Source organism: Oryza sativa, chromosome 8 (genome assembly GCF_034140825.1).
Source record: "Oryza sativa Japonica Group chromosome 8, ASM3414082v1".
NCBI classification, from domain to species: domain Eukaryota; kingdom Viridiplantae; phylum Streptophyta; class Magnoliopsida; order Poales; family Poaceae; genus Oryza; species Oryza sativa.
The window spans coordinates 26,306,495-26,318,112 of NC_089042.1; the positions used below are offsets into that span (position 1 = coordinate 26,306,495).

At 47.1% G+C, this 11,618-nt stretch overlaps 1 protein-coding gene across 1 annotated transcript; it reads right to left on the minus strand.

Moving 5' to 3' along the window:
* Positions 1 to 5,158: 5,158 nt before the first annotated feature.
* Positions 5,159 to 7,114, minus strand: LOC4346094 (UDP-glucuronate 4-epimerase 6). Its single transcript, XM_015793009.3, has one exon. It carries the CDS (start codon positions 7,047 to 7,049, stop codon positions 5,613 to 5,615), a length of 1,437 nt encoding a protein of 478 aa, XP_015648495.1. The 5' UTR covers positions 7,050 to 7,114; the 3' UTR covers positions 5,159 to 5,612.
* Positions 7,115 to 11,618: the final 4,504 nt, after the last annotated feature.

Consider the following 11,618-nt stretch of genomic DNA (forward strand, 5'->3'; position numbering starts at 1 on the left):
CTCGCGCCCTCGCTGCAACGAAGTATTGCGCCGCTTAGGTAGGGGACGGGAAACCTAGCAAAGGCGCGGTCCCTCCCTCCACGTCGACCAAAAACTGAGCTGGCGTAACGAGGTTCCGCGCCAGCTCAGTGCACCGTGAGAGGCCTTAGTGTAATGTTATTGACGCCGAGATTTAATGTCTCGTTGATATCCTCGTTCTCCTGAGATATGTTATTGGTGTGAAAAGGGATTGATACCAGTGACAGATTTGTTTGTAAATGGATCTGAGAATGATTAGAATGTAAATATTTTTTTCTTACATGAACGCAGAGCAATATTTTTTTTGAGGGATTATTTGTAAGTTTTAGGAAGGACTAAAGTATAAAAGAACCCAGTCGGTGTAGACTTGTCGCTGCTACGGACGAATGACCGTACGATTTAGGACGACGACGAAGGCGGCGCCACGCGGAATAAGTTCACTTTGGGTCTCTCTATTTGTCGCCTAGTCCGATTTTCGTCTCTTAACCGTAAAACCGGGTACGACTCATCCCTCAATTTACTAAAACCAGGCAAATGAGATCCCTCGGCGGTTTTGAATGCGGTTTTGGCTGACGTGGCGCTTACATGGCTTGTCTGACTAGGTCTTCGTCCCACGTAGCATTGACGTGGCGCTTACGTTTCAATTATATCTCGAAAAAATAATAAAAAGCGTGGTCCCACATGTCAGCTGTACACAAAAATATTTTATAAGTGGTGGGGCCCACATCAACCTCACACCTCTCTTCTTCCCTCTCCCTTCTCTCTCTTCTTCCTTTCCCCTCTCTCTCTCCTTCCCGGGCTGCCGACGGCGTGGGTGGGCCGAGGAGCAGGCGAGCTCCGGCGGCGGCGGCGGGCGTGGTCGGTGCCGCCCCCGACCGGAGCGCCGCGGAAAGCGCGGCGTTGGCGGCGGGTGACCGGAGAAGTGCGCACGCCGGGCGGTCGGAGTCGGCGAGCGCCGCGACGTCGGAATCGGCCAAACCAACCCTTCCTCCTCCCCAAAAATACCCTCTCTCTCTCTCTCTCTTCGCCCCAAATCCCCCACCGCCTCCCCCACCTCCTAACCCTCCTCCTCCTCCTCGTCGTTGCCGCCGTCGGCGTCGCCGAGTCGGCTTCCGAAGCGGACGCCATCCACGACCTGGCCAAGTCGGTCCCGGCCCTAGGGTGGGATGGCGACAACGTGTGCAGCTTCGAGGGTGTCACCTGCGAGCGGGGCGGGTCGGGGAAGGTGACGGAGCTCAACCTCGCCGACAGGGCGCTCGCCGGCACGCTCTCCTCCCTCACCTCGCTCACCGCGCTGCAGCTCCAGGGGAACGCGCTCGCCGGCGCCGTCCCTTCCCTCGCCGGGATGGCCTCCCTCACCCGCCTCGCCCTCGACGGCAACGCCTTCACCTCCCTACCACCCGACTTCCTCCTTGGCCTCACCTCACTGCAGTATCTCAGCATAGACAACCTCCCCATCCAGCCATGGCCCGTCCCCGACGCCATCGCCAACTGCTCCTCCCTCGAAACCTTCTTTGCCTCCAACGCGCTTCGGTCAGGGGGCGGCGCCGACCACGCTCGCCGCCGCATCCCGCCGCCGCCGCCGGAGCTCGCCTGCTCCGCCGCCCACCCGCGCCGTCGGCAGCCCGGGAAGGAGAGAGAGAGAGGGGAAAGGAAGAAGTGAGAGAAGGTGGAGGGAAGAAGAGAGGTGTGAGGTTGACATGTGGGGCCCACGTGGGCCCCACCATTTATAAAATACTTTTGTGTACCGCTGACATGTGGGACCACGCTTTTTATTATTTTTCCGAGATATAATTGACACGTAAGCGCCACATCAATGCCACGTGGGACGAAGACCTAGTCAAACAAGCCACGTAAGCGCAACGTCAGTCAAAATCGTCTTCAAAACCGCCGAGGGACTTGTTTACCCGGTTAGCAAGGGACATAAATTGGACTGGGCGACAAATAGAGGGACCCAAAGTGAACTTATTGCGCGCCACGCTAATACCATGGAGGCCCAAACCCAATCTGGGCCGTCAAATCAGCCACGGTCAGGCCCAGCCGGCCCATCTCCACCTTGCAATCGTGCCAAGGCCTCGTCACCGCGGCGGCGGCGCCTCCGGCGTACGGACACCTGGTGATGATGATGATGATCTCAGGTGAAAACGACGGTGAGCCACAGCACTGAGCCTTACTTTCTCACAGTCAACTCCTCTCACTACCAGTAGTGGCTTCTGACTGATCAGTGAGTGACTGAGTTAGTGAGTGACAGATATCAAGGCTGCATCTTCCAAGAATCATGGCCACCAAAAGGTCTCCTGATTGCGTTGACATATGCTCTGTGATTCATGATGTCGCTTCGTTTTCAAGGGACAGAAACATGAATAACCAATGCAGATTCAGACATTCAGTAGAGGCCAGTTAGGACATACAGAACAGGCTGTGATGGTAGATGAGTTTGGTTATGTGTTCAAAGGAGGGAAAATTTGGCTTGGCTTGGCTTTGCTGGCCTCTGCTAACTACCAAGTGTGTGACAGTTGAGATCTCATTAACTCCCCAGGTTTTCCTCCAGAGATTCAGAGTGCAGAAGTAGATGCATCATGTTCATTGTTTTCAATTTACAGTTAGGATGGACAGCACAATCTCACGGAGTCAATTTTGATTCAGAGTTGGGAGATCTGGGAGGTCGGTCTGACTGATCACTTTGCTTTTTATTTCATTGGCTAAATGGACTCCATTGTACAGACGAACCATCATTGTTTCAGAGATTAGGGTTCAAGAGAAAAAAAACCTGAAAAAAATATTACTGTCATGTTTCAGAAAAAAGAAATCGTCCTGCAGGAAAACACACTCATTTTAGCTCCGTAATTGACAGATGGGGCTGAACTCTGAAGTCTGAAGTCATGAACGTCTAGAAGAAGTCATTGCAACGTGGGTTATCTTTACAAAAGAAAAAAAAAAGATGAAAAAAAAAGAGAAGATAGCAAGACAGCAAAAGCGAAAGGTAAAATGGAAGGTGGCTCATCTAGATAGTTAAAACTGTAGATGATGAATTAGGATATCCTTTTTCATCAGACAGTGGTGTCCCTTGATCCAAGATCGATCAGGGAAAGCGAAAGGTTGAGCCTGCCCATTCCTGCACCGATCGATGCATGGCTTGAAACTTGTGATCGAGATAATGGTACAAGATGAGTGAGCAAGAGAGCATAGGTGTACTACAATATCACCAAAAGAAAAGGCTCCAAATCTTAGCTTTTGCCACTGTCCACTCAACTAGTGCAGGTCCAAATGGTGATCTTGGAAGCTGGAATCCTGAAATTAGCTAATAAAAAAGAATTAAAGCTTCAGAAAAGCAACTCCTAGTACGATGTTTCTTTTCTGAAAGATATGTAGTTTGCAACTAGGCTTCTCGGATACAGAGAGGATGCGATCAAAGATGTACGAGTCATTTTCAGTTAACATATGAGATTCATCCTGCCCAGCAAATGGTTAAGAAAAGAAAAGGTGAGCTTTGAATGCTGTTTGGAAGGCACAGGTAGTGGTACTGTAGTAGCAGCAGTACAGACAGAGTTAAATCCATTAACCAATTCTTTGATGATCAATGGGTCAGGGAGCTGGCCACAATTTCACAATCTGGCTCCATATGTACAGTGCCGAGGTACAGACAACCAATTTATCACATGAGATTTAGGATGAACAGCACATGAGGGAAATCAATTTAGACTGGATGCAGTTAAAGGAAAAGACAAGCAACAATCTCAGCAGTACATAAGTTGTCTCCTACCTGTGAAAAAGGGTCAGAAATTTGCAAGTGGTGAGGCACAAAGGGGACCAAAGTCTGGATGAGGTCAATATTTGCCTAACCTTATGCTTATACTAGTCAATGACTGGCTAATTTCTCCAGCTCACCTTGTCCATGGGGACCAAGCTTATGATACAGTAACAGCCAGGCTAGATCGGTAGTACCAATCCGGTGAGCAATGCAGTTCAAGAGGTGATACTAGATATTTATTGGCCTTATTGAGTAGTTTAGTTGAAATGTGATAGGTTATAGAAGTAATGCTGTAATAAAAACAGGACCCTTTTTGACATGAAGCAGGTGAATAACATGTTCAGTTACTTCAACTAATAAAGTGATTGTCCTGGAGCACAATGCCAAACCTGAACTTTTTTTATTAGTATTTTTAAGGATGGCAAGCATCAGGTCCAAATTGTCTCCCTGGCCAGCTGCTGATAGATATTCCATTTTTCATATGCTGAAAAAGATGTGCAGGCAGGCAGATTTTGTTCTTCATCATCACCACAGCTCATCAGACTTTCAGAGGGCTCCATGTAGTTTTTTTGTGCATAATGTATTATTCTCTGTGGTCCTATCTTGCTAGCCATGCCCAATGCATTTCTCTTCACACTTCACAGGATTGCCTCAGCATGACATGAACACATTAGCTAAGCTTATCTAAGATCAATGGTGTGAACTGTGAAGGCAGGAGTGGACAAGAGCAAATTGGGTTAAGCAGGAATCCAATGTGTACACACGTTGCAGCAATCTTCCACTCACACTTCCCCCTTATGAATTCAGAATTCACACTAATGCATCAGTCAGAATGTTAAATATAGATAGTGAAGTCACACCAAAATTGGAAGTTTGGTTGAAATTGGAACGATGTGACGAAAAAGTTGGAAGTTTATGTGTGTAGAAAAGTTTTGATGTGATGGAAAAGTTGGAAGTTTGAAGAAAAACTTTGGAACTAAACACGGCCGAAATGAACATACAAAACAGCTTGAAGCTCAAGAATTACTGTATTTGGTAGGAGATTTTTGATGATGGACACATCATCAGGAGTTGCTTTCTGAACAGCATGAACTGGGGGCTGCATCACTGTAGTCAGTCACTGTACCAAAATGCTCAATGCTCCCTTCAACCTTTCATGGATGCTATCTAAAAAGCAGCAGCATCGATTCCCAAACGATTGTATTCCATTCCATCACCAACTATCCAATTCCACTACCAATCTCTCACAGATAGTGCCAGAGAAATCAGAAGCAAGTCACACACACACAGAATTCACAAACACTCCACATGCAGTAAGATGCTCTGGTTCAGAGAACAGTGCCCAAAACTGGACAGGTTTTATAAATGCAGAAAGAAATCGCAGCAAAGTCCACCGCCAAAATTTAAAGTATATATATAAATTTTTTTATGGCAGCCTGAAGCTGCTTGGATTTACACCCACTACAGCATCTTGTGTTCTTGTTGCTGGCATGATCATTCAGGAATCACACCAAATGAGACCAAATGAACAAGAACAAGATGGTAATTAACTGAAAAGAATAAGTTCAGAGGAAAATATTCTAAACCAGAAGGATTCCAGTGACATCATCTTTCTTCTTCTGCCCTGGCTCCTTCCTTTTTTTGCTCTGTCATCTTATCTATACTCCAGTCCATTTCTTTTTCTCTCTACTAGCCATGGATTTTGCTTAAGCAGCATAAGCAAAATTCAGCATGGTTGATTGCATCCATCATGGAGAAACAAAGCAGCAATCTTTTAAACAAATTAGCACTGAAAAAAGTTGCAGGACGAGTGCTAGCCTCCAAGGACAATTGGGTGGACACGTCACGACGCGGCGGACATGGCCATGGATTTCCTCTTGCCCTTGGCGATCTTGGCCGTGTCGAGCTTGTAGTAGTGGACGAACCAGTCGACGAAGCGGCGGAGGCCGGCGTCGAGGGGGGTCGCCGGGCGGTAGCCGAAGTCGCGCGCGGCGTGGCTGACGTTGGCGTGGGTGAACGGCACGTCGCCATTGCTGGGCATGGTGACGACGCGCTTGTTCGCCTTCCTGCCGAGGAGCTTCTCGAGGATGGCGACCATGCGGGTGACCGGCACCGGCGAGGTGTTGCCGAGGTTGTAGACGCGGAGCGGCGCCGGGCCGCGCTTCTTGCCGGACTTGGTGCCGGTGCTCTCGCCGGCCGTGTCGAGCGCGCCGAGGCAGCCCTTGACGACGTCGTCGATGTAGGTGAAGTCGCGGCGCGCGTCGGCGCCGTCGGCGGTGCGGAACAGCGTGATGGGCTCGCCAGCGACGATGCTGCGGGCGAAGGAGAAGTAGGCCATGTCGGGGCGGCCCCACGGCCCGTACACGGTGAAGAAGCGGAGGCCGGTGATGGAGAGGCCGTAGATGTGGTTGTACGCGTGGGCGATGGCCTCGCCGGCCTTCTTGGTCGCCGCGTACAGCGACGCCGGCCGGTCGGTGCGGTGCTCCTCGGAGAAGGGCGCGTCGGTGTTGAGCCCGTACACCGACGACGAGGACGCCCACACGATCGCCGGCTGCGGGTCGGCGTGCTTGGCGGCGACCTCGAAGACGCTGACGAGGCCGGCGACGTTGGACGCGACGTACGTCTGCGGCGCGCGCATCGCGTAGCGCACCCCGGCCTGCGCGGCGAGGTGGAGCACGTGCGTGAAGCGCGCCGCGTCGAACAGCCGCTCCAGCAGCGCGGCGTCGTTGATGTCGGCGTCGAGCACGGCGACGCCGCGCGACGCCAGCAGTCGCTGCCGCGCCCGCTTCAGGGACGGGTCGTAGTAGGAGTTGAAGTTGTCGAGCCCCACCACGCCGTCCCCGCGCGCCCGGAGCGCCAGCGAGCAGTGCGCGCCGACGAACCCGGCGGCGCCCGTCACCAGCACCGACAAGCCCCCGTCCCTCCTCGGCGCCGCGCTCCTCCTCACCTCCTTCTCCCACGCCGCGCCCCCATACGCCACCGCCGCCGACGACCCAAGCAAGCTCCGGTGCGACGACCGCGACGCCGCCCTGTGCTTCCCGTTCGCGGCGGCGGCGGCGGAGGAGAGGTGGAAGGAGTGGGACAGCAGCGACGGGTAGTGCACGGTGAAGAGGCAGACGAGGCAGAGCGTCGCCAGGATGGTTGCCCGGAACAGCAGGTGCGACGACGCCGACAGGAGCTTGCCGCTCGCCACCCGGCGCACCATCAGCGCCCCGCCACCACCGCCCCCCAGCTTCACCCCCTTCGCCGCCGCGTCCACCACGCCGGAGTGCGGCATCATCTGCTGCTGCTGCTGTTTGCTGCCAAGGTGTTCGACCGCGTGCGCGAGAGTGTGAGAGTGAGAGTGGAGTGAGGTGAGTGAGAGGTGGTGGCTATAATAACACGCGGCGTGGTGGGCAGCGGGCGGAGGAGGCGCGGGAGGGACCGCGGATTTGGGTCGTTTTACCGGCAAAACAAGCTGAGTTTGGGTGCAGCGGCGACGCAACCGTGTGTGCGTGTGGGTTGGGGGAGACGCGCAGCTGCGGCGTGCGGGCGTGTCAGAAATCACCGCGTCGAGGTGAGAGTGGATTTATCTGGGTTGCTTTGCCAGGTAGTGGCCGGCCAATCAACTCAAAGCACTTGCCCACACGGTACGTAGGAGTACTGTACATATACACCCTCTCAAAAAGAGGGGGAAAAAAGCAGGTTGGACATGAGCCTTGTAGTTTTGTAGTCCAACGCGGTTTCATTTCTGAGTTGATGAAAATGTAGTTATATCTTTTTTTTTCCCGTGTTGGGTAGAGTTGGAGTGAGCAAGAAATGGTGAGAAAATTTCTTGTTTTCTCTGCGCATGTTTCCAAACTCTTGAAAGGCTGCGGTTTTTTAAAAAATAATCTATAGTAAAGTTACTTAAAAATTGTTTTAATTTATTTTTAAATTTGAAACAATTAACTCTTAATTAATAATATGCTAATGGCTCATATCAATTTACGTATCAACTTTTCGCTCCTCTCAAACTCAGCCTTAGGATGGATTATAAGTGAGGTCGATAACAGTTGTACCATTTTGAGGAATAGAAAGAAAATATTTATCAAAATAGGACAAAGAGACTCCGGGTGTGTTTAGGCCTGGTTTAGTTCCCAACTTTTTCTTCAAACTTCCAACTTTTTCATCACATCGAAACTTTCCTACACACACAAACTTCCAACTTTTCTGTCACATCGTTCCAATTTCAATCAAACTTCTAATTTTGACGTGAACTAAACACACCCTTAGTTCACAACAAAATTGGAAGTTTTGTTGAAATTGGAACGACACGATGGAAAAGTTGGAAACTTGTGTGTAGAAAAATTTTGATACGATGGAAAAGTTGAAAGTTTGAAGAAAAAAATTAGAACTAAACTCGGCCTCCATATCTCAGAATGCTACAAGAGATACTATCGCCGTGTTTAGTTTCAAAGTTTTTCTTCAAACTTACAACTTTTCCATCATATCATTCCAATTTTAATCAAACTTCCAATTTTGGTATGAACTAAACACAACCTATAAGAGACATTAACCTACTTGATCTAGCACCTGAAAAAAGTTTTTTGAAGAAAAACCAAATAAATAAACGCTGACCACCGTCTTTATTCTTTCGACAGAATAACAAACCGAGGTCATTGAACAAGTTGGAAACCTGAACCCAAAGTTAGCACCACCGATTTGATCATCGACGACCCGATAGACAAACCTCCACAGGTCTTCATTGATGACCTCGTCTACGGGATAGTTACAAACAAAGAGATAAAAAAAAAAGCAAAATGACTATTGGCAGACCAAACTCCATGAACATCATGGAAGGCAAACATCATGTAGTTATAACAGTATCATTTACTCATTAAACAAGTTGAAATATAAGTATTTATGTGCATATATGAATATTTAGGTGCCAAATTGCCAGTGCAACTATGAGCATTATGAACAGCGTCTAGAATGGAGAGATCAATCGAGTACCTGAGAAGCGATCTCTTGATCTAGACCTAATTGGCTTAATGAATAATGACATCTAGGTGAATAAAATAGATCAAAGTGGAAAGGTCCAAACTAATATGAAATTTTCCATTTGGTATATAGCCCACGATAACATGGTGAGCATTGATGGGGTCTACCTTATAATTAGCTAGCTTATCCTCGTCTTTGTGATTAATCGTGCTCTCCCTCCTTCCGATTTTCAATGTTTGTTGTTATCTACTTTTAGACATATGTTTAATTATTCGTCTTATTTTAAAAGATCATGTTATTATTATTTATTATATTTAATTTATTTTACTATTAGAAAAATAAACACAACTTATATTTTAAAGAGAATAAGATGAATGGTCAAACATAAATTCAAAACTGAACGGCGTCAAACATTAAAACCCAAATTAAAGGGAATATATACTCAGTACTACTCCCTCCGTTTCTAAATATTTAACGCCGTTGACTTTTTTAAACATGTTTGACCGTTCGTCTTATTCTAAAAATTTAAGTAATTATTAATTATTTTCTTATCATTTGATTTATTGTTACATATACTTTTATGTATACATATAGTTTTACATATTTCACAAAAGTTTTTGAATAAGACGAACGGTCAAACATATTTAAAAAAGTCAACGGCGTCAAATATTTTCACTGTGTTTAGTTTTAAACTTCCAACTTTTCCATCACATCAAAATTTTCCTACACACATAAACTTTCAACTTTTTCGTCAAATCGTTTCAATTTCAACCAAACTTTCAATTTTGGCGTGAACTAACACACCCTTAGAAACGGCGGGAGTATCTAGTACTAAATAATTGCCGTTTTCTTATCTTTCAGAAAAGTACTTGTCTTTCTTAACATGCAATGCATACTATGTACGTTGTACTTTGCCCAGTATTCAACTCTGATGAGTTGGATGACAGTTTGGAAAGGGTGTGAACGGATGAACTGATGGTGCTTTGGAGACTTTTGAACATGGTTTAATTTGCTGGCCGGATTTTCTAATGCATTTTCCTTTTAATTTAATTACATTTACCTCCATACTTCATCAACACGAAAAGGGAAAGTGTCTTCCCATAGGCCAATCTGACAAAGTTAGATAATCCTAATGACAAGCCATACAGGAGTCAGGACAAGTAGTAGAGTATCAGTATATAGCCTAAGCCCCTATGCAAAGCTTTGAGTTCATGAAGTGATTATAATAAATCACAGCGCTTAATTAATCACATCATGGCAATGGGCTAGCAAATTAGGGCAAGTTGAGCCGATGGACTCACTTGTAAATCACTCCTGTTTAGTATAATCAATGCGACTCTGAAGAAACTTTCTGCATTTCTGTATCATTTCTTTATGTCAAACTGATGTGTGATTTAATTAGTAGTTGCTCTTCCAAGACTCCAAAAATTGGTATTCTAGTCCTGAATTCATGATCGATTTGATGACAAAGGTCAGCAACTCACATGCACGCATGTACTACAGCATTCTTCATCCATCCAACGGTTGGTACGTGGTATATACGTGGTAATAGCTAGCTAGCTTCGTACTAAGCTAGCGCCATTACTGTCGTCGCCGTATGATCGATATCGATCGCAATGTGCAGCCACGTGCGACCCCACGCGCGCGGCGGCCGCACGCCGGAAACGGGAGACGGTGGTTGGCCGCCGGGATATCAGACCGGCGGCGGCCGGCCGCCGCCGGCTGAAGTAGTCCGTGTGCATCCAACACACAGCTAGCTGCACGCAACTATAGTCAGTGTATGGTCTAGTTGAGTTGTGTGGCAACGATGACATCAGTCTAAGGGCCTGTTAGTTCCCCGAAAATTTTTCCCAAAAACATCGCATCGAATTTTTGGCCACATGTATGAAGCATTAAATATAGATAAAAAAAATTAATTGCACAGTTATGGGAGAAATCGCGAGACGAACCTTTTAAGCATAATTAGTCCGTGATTAGCCATAAGTGCTATAGTAACCCATATATGCTAATGATGGCTTAATTAGTCTCAAAAGATTCGTCTCGCGGTTTCCAGGTGAGTTCTGAAATTAGTTTTTTTATTCGTGTCCGAAAACTCCTTCCGACATCCGGTCAAACGTTCGATGTGACACTCAAAAAATTCATTTTCCCCAACTAAACACACCCTAATTGAGTTGCGCTTCAGTATGGACTAGGTTGTTGTCCTAACCCTGGTATTTTCTGATAAAGTCGGAGTCGCCCAAGTATTGGTGTGATGACGATAACATTGCGTCTTTGCCAGTGTATGGGAGCCCTGTTTTCTTTTAGCTTGTTGTACATGAATGGCTTTTGTTGAGTACGTAGAGCTCGGTTGTCCTGCTCTCGTTTTTTTGGTAGCTTAGTTTAGTTGGTGGAATGTCGTAATAGTTGTGGTTTTTACCTAGTTTTCTCTAATTAATGGTGCATTGTACGGTTTGGTCCCGTTCTCTCCTTAAAATGGGACACTTCTTCTATATATAAAATGTCGGTAACGGTTTGACTGTTAGAAAAAAAAGAAATCCGTGTATAGTCACGAAATTCCTAAGTTGGTGGGATCGAGAAAAGTGATATGCTACTTATGAGATGTTTTTACATGATGGGATGAAAATGTCCCCCGTGTTTTGGGACGGTATTCCGGACTCGAGGAACACTACATTCGACCATGTTTCTTGTGACTACAAAATACTTAGTAGTATTGTCGTTGCGTCCTCACTGCCAACTATTTTCTCGAATATCGTTGATATTTGAAAAAAAATGGCTGATCATCGAAAAACACTATTTGTAGTTCAGGTTCAACGGTGTTGGCGTGTCGCTGGCTCTATCACCGTGCGTCCATAGTGCAAAGGTGAATAGTAGTAGTGCTTCCAGTGGT